The sequence below is a fragment of the Scyliorhinus torazame genome, chromosome 2, assembly GCF_047496885.1.
Source record: "Scyliorhinus torazame isolate Kashiwa2021f chromosome 2, sScyTor2.1, whole genome shotgun sequence".
Lineage (NCBI taxonomy): Eukaryota > Metazoa > Chordata > Chondrichthyes > Carcharhiniformes > Scyliorhinidae > Scyliorhinus > Scyliorhinus torazame.
The window spans coordinates 362,503,682-362,515,673 of NC_092708.1; the positions used below are offsets into that span (position 1 = coordinate 362,503,682).

Genomic DNA, 11,992 nt, shown 5'->3' on the forward strand with positions numbered 1-11,992 from the left:
GCACCTTCCCCCCAAAAGTTATGGTGAAAGCCACATATGCTGACGTCATCTCCCTTGCAGAGTATTTTCAGCAGCATTTAAAAAAACAACAACTTGTATTTCAGATTGCCAATATCCTATTGTATTTTGTCTCAAGTACATTTTCTTTTTGGTTACGCAGTATTCACTCTTACTACACTTATTCCAGGGCAAAGAACTTAGATGTAGGTTGGAAGAACAAAGCTAAGGGAGCCCAAATGCATACACGGGTGCTGTTACAACCTCAAAGCTTACTGGCAATGCACCAAGATTACTACTGTTTTTCTAATTAGGACCATCCATTCCATGAGTTATGGCAAAGTTATTTAAAGTGGAAAAAATTCCCCATATACACTTGTAACTTTCTGACTGCAGCAATGAGACAGGCTGGCTCTTCATTCACGATCAGTATTCTAAGATCCATTGCAAGATTGAAATCACCAAAAGAAAAAATGGGCAGCATATAGAATCAGTTTTCCAATGCAATGCTGATTTCAGCTGACTTTTATGTCTTCCCACAATCAGTCACTAAACAAGGTGGTGTACAGGTCATCTGCTGTTCACAATGTGTAGGCACAGGCATTAACCAAAGTGAAAGAAATAGAATGGACAAGACTTACTTGCTTTCCAATTCTCTTTCTATCAACCCTCCCAAGCAAATAGAGAAGAACCCAGTCTCAGATCAATACCACCTTAATGGCATGGCTAAGATTTAAGAACCAACTAATTTATAATTTGCAAATATCTATTCCATACTGAGCAAAGGTGGTGTACTGTAAAATACATTCATGAACACTTATATACGTTTCATAATTTCTTCAAATTAAATACCATAGAATCAGAGAATTTACTGTGCAGGAGGCCATTTGCCCATTAAGTCTACACCAGCCCTTGGAAAGAACACCTTACCTAAGCCCACACCTCCACCCTATCCACGTAACCCCACCCAACCTTTTTGGACACTAAGGGCAATTTAACACAGCCAATCCACCTAACCTGCACATCTTTGAACTGTGGGAGGAAACCGGAGCACCCAGAGGAAACTTACACCGACACGAGGAGGACGTGCAGACTCCGCACAGACTGACCCAAGTCGGGAATCAAACCTGTGACCCTGGAGCTGTGAAGCAACTGTGCTAACCACTGTCATACCGTGCTGCCCATCTTATCTCACTAAAAGGGACTTTTTCCAAAAAAAGATATTCTCTCCCAAAAACAAAATTCTGATACCACCACCATCTTGCACTTTGTGCAAAAATACACAAAAAGAACAAAAGCTGCAAAGAGCATTTCCTTCCGTTGTAAATCTACAATCTAAAACTACCCAATTGTTGAGATGGGAGTTAGTGTTGTTCTTCCTCCTTGCATGTCAACAAAATGTGGCAAGGTAATGCTATTAAGAAACACATCTACCCTAATTTCTGTAAAGTGAAAGGGCTGGTTAAAATAAAACTATTGCTCCTACCGTTTCCACTTGCCAACTGACTGGATGAAAATCAGGAATTAATTATACTACGGTGAAATTTTGCTTCATGTTAAGTGCATTTTCGAATATCCTGCAAGGACCACATGCTTAGGATGGTGATCGTAACTGGATTACTACTCTAAATTTATTTCAAATATCAATAACCACCATGGGGAAAGAGAATAGTGCTACATAAGACAACTATAGGTACTTATTGCTCTCTGTAGTCTGGTTCTGGAAAACCTGGAATTTCAATAGTCGCGTTATTTTGCTAACAAGTTCAGGGAGTAGTCCTGAATTACTATCTTGCACCATACTGTAAAATTTTGCAAAGTTACTGTATACTCACCAGTGAATTTGGTGACAGCATCAATATGATGCTTTACCTGGACAGCTAATTCTCTTGTTGGTGTCAGTACCAGACCCAATAATGGATTTTCAACATTAGAAGCTGCACCAAAATCAAAATTTACATTGTTGATAACTTTTACACAGCCTATGCTCTGAGATACAAGATTCTCTTCATTTGTTTCCTCATCTTCTTCCAGGAGATCATTTGTATTTTCCAGTATCTCATCACTGACTGCTTCGTGATTGTCATTCATATCCTGGTCGTCTTGCTGTGATTCCTCACTTATTTTCAATTTAGCATCTTTAGCTCGCCTCCACTCTAATATAAGGTGGATCATGGGAATAGCAAATGCTAGTGTTTTACCACTACCTTCAAGTTAAAGAAAAAGTCAATCAGAAAGAGTCATATAATTCAGCTTAACCCAGCACATCAAAAACATGAAAAACTGTTTTATACATTTATAATCTAAATGTCCCAGAATTGTTATAATGGTCAGCACAGCAGAAAAATATTTTACTCTATGACAGTGATGGATATATCAAATACTTGAGTTGATTTTTAATATCACTAATATTTACTCTGGGAAAACACATATATAATCATAGAATTTACAGTGCAGAAGGAGGCCATTTGTCCCATCGGGTCTGCACCAACTGTTGGAAAGAGCACCCTACTTAAGCCCACATCTCCACCCTGTTTCTGTAACCCAGCAACCCCACCTCAGGGCAATTTACCATGGTCAATCCACCTAACCCGCACATCTTTGGACTGTGGAAGGAAACGGGAGTACACGGAGGAAATCCACACAGACACGGGGAGAACGTGCCGACTCCGCACAGTGACCCAAGCCGGGAATCGAAACTGGGACCCTGGAGCTGTGAAGCAACTGTGCTAACCACTGTGCTACTGTGCCGCCTCAATATAGATCACAAAAGAAATCAAAAGTATACAATGAGCAAGTTTTACATCAAGGCTGTGTACATGACTACACTCAACAGTTTTACCGAAGAAGGGAAAAGGACATGATGTGATTCAGAAAATAACTGAACTTAGTAGAATATGTAAGCAAAATTTAAAATATAAATTTTTACTGAGGTAAGTAGGTACAACTGAAACGCTGACTAATGACTTACCAAACTTGTGGATCATAACTAATACAGCCTCAGTCATTTGCATAAAAATTGCCCATTTAATTAGTTAACTAGAACCTTACTCCAGTCACACATGTATAATGTTCCTTAAAAGAGTCCATTTGAAACAATCTAAATGTGCTTGTTGCAGAAGATTTAAATCATAGCAGTCAGATAGACACAATCCTTTTTGTCCATGACCTTGGGTTTTAATCCACCACAGACAGATGGCAGGGGATGGGAAGATTCATCAATGTTTCCCCAAAAATACTTAAGGTAAATCCCAAACCACCAATTAACTGGTGCGTGCATTTCCAAATAAAAATTTCACCAAATAAGCAAAGCCACTTTAATGTTTCATCCGAAAGATGGCACCCTGAACAGTGTAGCGTTCAGTCAATGTTGCATGTCAGCCTAGATCACGTGCACAATTACTTTTATGGAGCTTGAACTCAACCTAATGATTCAAGCAAATGCTACCCCACAGCAAGGAAAGCTGGCATCACATTGTGCAATAGATACCCCCTCAAAAAACTATTGCTCATCATATTCCTCTCACTTTCAGCAATCATTGCAATACTGTTGGCAAAACTGATTTAGTGAACTGCATTTTCGAAGGCTATTAGTCTTCCTGTGGAGAAAGTTGTTAACGTTTTAGAAAAGTCTTTAGTAGTGTAATTTAGTAAGTCAGCCAAAGATGTTGTTGGACATCAGTTACAATGTGCACTTAATTCAGCACTAGAAGGACTCCCAACTCGAGTATTGAATTGTTAAAAGGCACAACAAAATTCTACTATGTCAAGTAGGGCTTCACTCAAAATATCATCATGTTATAACTGGCCACAGTGTTTTAGATCCACCACCACTGACTGACTTTACTAAATTACAGCACTTAAGTTTTTTCTAAACACTTTCCTTATTTTCCCATGAGAAGATGGATAGGCTTCAAAAGTAAAATTCCCAGACAAATTATAGCAACAGTTTTCAGTGATTGAATGCTAAAAGAAAGCGAGTGGGTGAGTGACTATATTTTTTGAGGGAGTAAGCTACTTTTTTTATTATGCAGTGAGATGTCAGCTCGACTTATTTAGCAATACATGTTGCGAGTTCAAGACTCCAACAGCAGTTTAGCACAAGATATATATAAGCGGACACTCAGAGAATGCAGCACTGTTTAAGGTGCCATTTTTCAGATGAGACATTTAACTGAGGCCTTGTCTGTCTGCTCAGGTGGACACAAGTAATCCCATAGCATGATTTGAAATACGTCAAGGTTCTCCAAATATTTATCCTGAGAACACTATCAAAAAGCGACTATAACAGACACCGGAATGTGGCGACTAGGGGCATTTCACAGTTATTTCATTGCAGTTTCACCTGAGGAAGGAGCAGTGCTCCGAAAGCTAGTGCTTGAAACAAACCTGTTGGACTTTAACCTGGTGTTGTAAGACTTCTTATTGTGCTCACCTCAGTCCAACGCCAGCATCTCCACATCATGCAGTTTTAATTATAAGCCTACTTGTGACAATAAAGCCTTTTACCTCATATACTGTTTGCGTGACCGCCTTTAACTATATAATGGTGATTACACTTCTGAAGCACTTCACTGGCTGTGTGACATTTAAGACAAAAGGACTATGTAACAGCAGTTAAGTTACTGCACCTCAAATGGTGAAAAGGTCATATTGATATGAAGCTAGAAATTACAAAATATCCAAATTCATATACAAGTAACCAGCAGTTAACAATGTACATGGTTTACTAATTGACCTTGTTCAACATATTGGAAAATTATAGTACCAACCTGTTTCTGCAGCACCAAGGATGTCTAGTTTGTCTCTAATAGCAGGTGGGAGCACCAGGGCTTGGATGGGAGTAGGAGCAGTATAACCAAGAGAACTCAGGGCTCGGAGTACTGATTCTGGGACAAACAGGTCTTTCCAGGCAGAAACATCAGTTGCCTGCTCAGATGAACTGGAATGTTGTATTGTCCAGTTTTTCCCTTTCATCATTAGAGTTGGGGCTTGAGAAGCTCCAGACTTTTTTTTCCTCCTTTTCCTTTTCTTGGAAACTACAGTAATGTTTGCTTCCGCCTCTGCGGTCTCATTTTCATTTGAAAGTTCAAGTTCATTTATATCCTCAGAGAATTCAATATCAGCCTCTTCAACTCCAGCATGATGAACATTAATCTTTTCCTCTTTCCCTTTTTCCTTTATTGTTTGTGTCAATTTTGGTAAATCATCACTAATTTTCTGCTTCTTTGGCGACGAATCAAACACCTCCAAAGTATCAGACTTCCTTTTTTTTGCCTTCTTTGTCGATTTATCAGCACCAACCAACTGATAATCGGTAAGCTCTTCAAAACAAATCAATCCTTCCAAATTTTCCTCACCGAAGAGAGCTGGGTCTATCTCCATTGGCTTCCATTGTCCAGTTACTTGAATTTTTTTCCTTTGGGCTTTTGAAGGCGAAAAAAACTTCTTTCTCTTCTTACCTTCTTTCATTTTGACCCTAAGCAAAAAAAAAGAACAAAAATTATGAAAACCAAGTTAATAATCTTTCCTTCGCGCGACAATCAATCTGTCAACAACATCCAGCCCTCGGTAAACAACGATATCTCCTCAGTTAAACAGGGTAGTGAGAGAGACAGGGGACTCACTGGTTGCATATCATGTTGAATCATTTCTTTTTTTTTTAAACGCATTTTATTCAAACTTGTATCAAATTAGGTTACAGCAAATAAACACCCCGGGAAACATTCTTCCCAACAATCAACTATACAGTTTGTACAGATGTTTCTCCTTTTTCACCCCCCCCCCACCGACGAACAGCTCCTCAAACACGGTCACAAACATCCCCCACCTTTTCTCAAACTTCCCTGCTGAGCCCCTTAACTCATACTTTATCTTCTCTAACTGCAGGAAGTCATACAGGTCACTCAACCATGTTGCTACCCCCAGTGGTGATGCCGACCGCCACTCCAGCAAAGTTCGTCGTCGTGCAATCAGAGTGGTGAAGGCCAAGACATCGGCCTTCCTCCTCTCCATGAGCTCCGGCTTCACTGAAACCCCAAATATCGCCACCAAAGGGTCCGGATCCACTCCCTCCTCCACTATCCTGGCTAAGACCGTGAACACTCCCGCCCAGAATCTCCCAATTTTTCACAACCCCAAAACATGAGCGCATGATTCGCTGGCCCCCGCCCACACTCATCTGCTACCCCCTGAAAGAACCCACTCATTCTCGCCCAAGTCATATGCACCCTGTGCACCACCTTAAACTGTATCAGGTTCATCCTTGCACAAGAGGTCCTGTTTATCCTTCGCAGTGTCTCACTCCATACTCCCCAATTGATCTCCATTCCCAACTCCGCTTCCCATTTCTCCTTGATCTTCACCACCCACTCGCCTCCCTGCTCCCCCAGCCACTTATATATATCCCCATTTCTTCCCTCCCCTTCCACCTCCAGAAGCAGCAGTCGCTCCAGCAGGGCGTGCCCCGGCAATCTAGGGAATCCCTTCCAGACCTTTCGTGCAAAGTCCCTAACCTGTAGATACCTGAAATTACTACCCCTCGGCAGCTCTACCCTCTCCCTTAGCTCCTCCAGACTGGCGAACCCTTCCTCCAAATATAAATCCCTCACCTTGACCAGCCCCACTTCCCTCCACCTCCTGCATACACTATCCATCCCCCCTGTCTCAAACCCATGACTCTTGCACAGCGGCGTTAGCACCGACATCCATTCCACCCTAAAATGCCTCCTCAGCTGATTCCATATCTTCACCGTGGACTGCACCACTGGGCTCCCTGAATAGCTACTTGGAGCCATTGGCAATGCTGCCGTCACCATAGCCCTCAAACTAGATCCCTTACAAGATTCCTCCTCCATCCTAACCCACTCTAGCCCTTCTCTTCCCCACCACCGCCGCACCTTGTCCACATTCGCCACCCAATAATAATGAAGCACGTTTGGCAATGCCAAACTGCTGCCTCTGTAGCAGGGTTCTCCCCACCCTCGGCACCTTCCCCGCCCATACAAAGTCAGAGATGATTGTGTCCACTTTCCGAAAAAAGCCCTTTGGTATAAAGATCGGGAGAGCCTTAAAGATAAACAAGAACCTCGGCAGAATATTCATTTTCACCACTTGGACCCTCCCCGCCAATGTTAAGTGCAGTGTATCCCACCTCTTAAGATCCTCCCTGGTCTCCTCCACCAGGTTTGTTAAGTTCCACTTATGGAGCCCCGTCCATTCCCTCGTTACCTGTATCCCCAAGTACCTAAATGGCATCCCCCCTTAAATTAGCCCGCTGTGCCAGCTCATTCACCGGGAATACCTCGCTTTTCCTTACATTCAGCTTGTATCCCGAGAACCCGACAAACCTCGCCAACAGGCCCATAATCCTTCCCATACTCTCCAACGGATCTGAAACATACAGCAAGAGGTCATCGGCATAGAGCGACACCCGATGCTCTCTCTGTCCCTTCATTATCCCCTGCCACTCTGCCGACCGCCTGAGAGCCGTCGCCAATGGCTCTATGGCCAGCGCAAACAGTAGCAGTCGTTGAATCATTTCTCCCAGTTTTTTTAAAAGGCACCCAGACTCACTGTGTAACTGCACGATGCGGGACATTTCAGAATCGTAAGGAGGTTCAAAGTTCTGATCTCTGCTTAATGCAGAGTTAAATCTCTGTAACCACCCACCCGGGCACTTGCCCCAATTCTTTCTTCTCGTGCACCCTTTCCTCCCCCTTCCAACTTTGGCGGCCTTGCTTCTGCCGAGGTCCCAGGTTCTGGACTCCCCTCCCTCCTTCAGACTCAACACTTTGACCAAGCTTTTAAGTCAGGCGTCTCAAACGGACATTTCTCCTCTTTGTCCGGAAAACGCTGCCCCGGAACGTGGAACAAGAGCGAAGACTCGGCTGCTTTTTTTTTAACCTGAGAGCAGCGCCTGGGCCTGTCCCGGTGCCGCTCGCCACGCGCTCTCCCCGCAGCCCAACCGCCGCTTCGCTCCTCACCGCCCCAGCTAGGCCCGCCTCTGGCCAATCGGAGGCCGCGATGCTTCGAGGTGGCCGGGGCTTTCCCGTCGCGGGGCGCGCGTGATAGAAGAAACTTTATCGACAAAGCGAAGCGCAGACACTGGAGGTGCCTACATTCCCCGGGGAGGAGCGCCGGCTTCCGCCTGCCCGCGGCCGAGCCTCTCCCCTCAAGGCAGGCAACACGCGACGTTGAGTTGAAGACGGCGGCGGTTCTTGGGGTTTTCCTAACTTCATCTACCCTCGCTGTCAGGGAAACAAGCTGTAGTACAAATGGCAGTAGTGGATATGGATTAAGGCCTGACCGAGCAGGGAAAACAGGCAGTTTGGGGTGGGGGTGATTTTATCCAAAGTCTGGTGGGGGATTCCTCTCAACACATTTCTGATTTCACACCTTATTTGGTAGATCGGGTTACCTGTCGCATTGCACTGGCTACATTAACGCGGCACACCCTTTATTTGGGACATCCTCGTCCTGTTATGCAGGCAGGTGGCTTCTAGATAGGATTTACCTGCTCTCAGCCACCCGTCACAAAGTTTCACCCGCAGCTACAAATCGCCACACTGCATCATTGCTAATGCACACTGAAGGAAGGTTGATTTGTCCCGACTGGGGGCAAAAAAAAAAAGGAGTCCCACTTTATTTTTACTGTTCTGTTTGGAGCCCAAGTCCGCCGTTCAAGGCAAGAATGATGTATGGGTTCAAATATCTTTAAACAAAGAATTCAATTTCACCTTCTTCAGTATTACTCTACACTGTCCAATTCGCTTCGTTGAGGGTATATTCCTGATAAATCTCATTAGTTTGTGATCCAAAGTCTTTCGCACGTTTTGATCTGCATTTGCAGCGAATTTTATACTGGCAAAGCCACACATAGATCAGCATCTAGTTCCTGTGCTAGAGCCCGGAAAATATATTAGATAAATTTGTGGAATACTAACCAAGTTTGCTTACCATTAAAGATGACTCAGATGCAAAATAAAACGTAGGGGAAAACATTAGGAGCACAGTAATTGTACAAGAGAACTTCTTTAACAGTCGTCAAGGGGATTTGCATAATATGAGCTACATTTACAGACTCCAATGCTTCCAAACCACGACTAATATTTTGCAGCCAGTTGCAGGCATTTATTCTTTCAGATATCGCCTTTGAAGCAAGCTACAAAACCGATATTAGCTTTTTTACATTTCAATCAACTGTATTAATAACATTAGTCTATTGTAGCTGTATATATTAATACTTTAATCATGGTGTTCTGTGAAACGAATCCCTTATGTTCTAATTTGTGACCTTTGCAGTTTTGCCTGTTTTTTACAGATCTAATTTCTCCAACCCACCCCTTTGCACCGAGTGCAAAAGAAGCCTTCATTTTAAACCTTAGCTTTATTCTGATAGATTATATATAAGCCTATCGGGACAACAGTTCAATTTTGCCATGGTAGATTTCCTTGGAAATGGTATAAACTTTTGTCATTGGTGTATTAATTTGCTTAATAAAAACTAACCATTCTCACACAGGACTGTAAAACCATAGATTCAGTTTATTTGACAGTGTAATTCTGGACTGTTTAGCAGACAGATTTACTGTGAAGATTCAACAGCTATTAACAGGAAAGTATAGCTGCAACTCCTTCACACCATGTGCTGCTAGCTAAACTGAAAGCTCTTCTGAACAATGTCACTGGTATCAATGGTTTACATCCTGGCTACTTATTCATGAGTATGTTCTCTCTTAAAGCAACATCACAACACTGTGCATGTTGTCTGGTTTTGCCCCCATCTGTCATTTCTGGTCAGACCAGATTACTACATTGGCAGCATTTGGCCAAGCAATTTTGTACGGTTCCAGGATTAGTTGGGCATTGTCAACTTTCTTTTCTTCACTCACCTGATGAAGGAACTGCGCTCTGAAAGCTAGTGATTCCAAACAAACCTGTTGGACTTTTTTCTTATAAATTTAGAGAACCCAATTTTTTTCCAATTAAGGGGCAATTTAGCATGGCCAATCCACCTAACCTGCAGATCTTGGGTTGTGCATTTTGGAAGGTCTAATACAGGTAGGGAATATACAGTGAATGGTAGAACCCTCAAGAGTATTGGCAGTCAGAGAGATCTAGGTGTACAGGTCCACAGGTCACTGAAAGGGGCAACACAGATGGAGATGTTAGTCAAGAAGGCATACGGCATGCTTGCCTTCATTGGACAGGGCATTGAGTATAAAAATTGGCAAGTCAGGTTGCAGCTGCATAGAACCTTCGTTAGGCCACACTTGGAGTATAGTGTTCAATTCTGGTTGCCACACTACCAGAAGGATGTGGAGGTTTTAGAGAGGGTGCAGAAGAAATTTACCAGGATGTTCCTGGTATGGAGGGCATTAGCTATGAGGAGAGGTTGAATAAACTTGGTTTGTTCTCACTGGAACGAAGGAAGTTGAGGGGCAACCTGATAGAGGTCTACAAAATTATGAGGGGCATAGACAGAGTGGACAGTCAGAGACTTTTTCCCAGGGTACAGGGGTTAATTACTAGGGGGCATAGGGTTAAGGTGCGAGGGGCAAGGTTTAGAGGAAATGTACGAGGCAAGTTTCTTTACACAGGGTAGTGGGTGCCTGGAACTTGCTGCCGGAGGAGGTGGTGGAAGCAGAGACAATAGTGATGTTTAAGAGGCAACTTGACAAATACATGAATAGGATGGGAATAGAGGGATACGGACCCCAGAAGTGTAGAGGATTTTAGTTTAGACGGGCAACATGGTCGGCGCAGGCTTGGCGGGCTGAGGAACCTGTTCCTGTGCTGTACTTTGCTTTGTTCTTTGTGGGGGTGAAACGCACGCAGACATGGGGAGAATGTGCAAACTCCACATGGACAGTGACCCAGGGCCGGGATTCGAACCCGGGTCCTCAGCGTGGTAGTCCCAGTGCTAACCACTGCGCCACATGCCACTTAACCTGTTAGACTTTAACCTGGTGTTGTAAGACTTATTGTTTTTTTCTCCTCACAGGCTGCTTGCCTGCTGAATACTTCTGGGATTTTCTGTTTTTATTTCAGATTTCCAGCTTCTGCAGCATTTTGTTTTTGTTTTACAATGACAACAGGAGGAACTGAACTGTGATTTACCCTTTTCATAATTAATCAACTTGTCAATATTCTCTGTGAAAATCCCAGGTGAGGAATGAAAAAAGCCTTGACCTCAAGCCATTCCAAAGCACCTTACAACCAATTAAGTACTTTTGAAATGTAGACAATTTTGTAATGGAGGGAATTTGCATACAAGGTCCTGGGCAGCACGGTAGCACAATTGGATAGCACTGTGGTTTCACAGCTCCAGGGTACCAGGTTCGATTCCCTGCTAGGTCACTGTCTGTGCGGAGTCTGCACATTCTCCCCGTGCCTGCATGGGTTTCTTCTGGGTGCTCCGGTTTCCTCCCACAGTCCAAAGACGTTCAAGTTAGGTGGATTGGCCATGATAAATTGCCGTTAGTGACCAAAAAGGTTAGGAGGGCTTGTCGGGTTCCGGGGATAGGGTGGAAGTGAGGGCTTAAGTGGGTCCCTGCAGACTCGATGGGCTGAATGGCCTCCTTCTGCACTGTATGTTCTATGTCTTTTTAAAAAATATTTTTATTCTCCTTTTTCACATTTTCTCCTGCATTTACACCCATCAACAATAAACAATAATCAGCAAGATATGTCAATCCCCATAATAACAACGTTCCCATCCGCCCACCAACCCCCAAACATCAGCCCGCATGTTTACATAAACAAATGACAAAAAGGAATCAGGGGTTACCCAGAGTCACCCATAATTTATACAGCCCCCTTCCCCCCCAACCCACCCCAACAAATGTTCAATGTTATCCAGTTCTTGAAAGTGCATAATAAATAGTGCCCATGACTGGTAGAACCCCTCCGAGCTTCCCCTCAGTTCGAACTTAACCTATTTAAAAAAAAAAAAAATTTTATTAAAGGTTTTCATAAAATATCAATAACAAAA

General features: G+C 43.4%; 1 protein-coding gene across 4 annotated transcripts in view; it reads right to left on the reverse strand.

Moving 5' to 3' along the window:
• Positions 1–8,059, reverse strand: part of ddx24 (DEAD (Asp-Glu-Ala-Asp) box helicase 24) — a 27,592-nt gene extending 19,533 nt beyond the window's left edge. The window contains exons 1-3 of one of the 4 annotated variants that reach the window (XM_072492604.1): positions 7,903–8,059; positions 4,770–5,476; positions 1,833–2,204 (exon numbers count right to left, since the gene is read on the reverse strand). In XM_072492604.1, the coding sequence (XP_072348705.1) occupies positions 1,833–2,204; positions 4,770–5,469 (1,072 nt within the window). In that variant the 5' untranslated portion in view covers positions 5,470–5,476; positions 7,903–8,059. Of the gene's footprint in view, positions 1–1,832; positions 2,205–4,769; positions 5,477–7,572 lie in introns of all 4 variants that reach the window. The other 3 variants (XM_072492584.1, XM_072492597.1, XM_072492589.1) reach the window with 3 other exon arrangements.
• Positions 8,060–11,992: the final 3,933 nt, after the last annotated feature.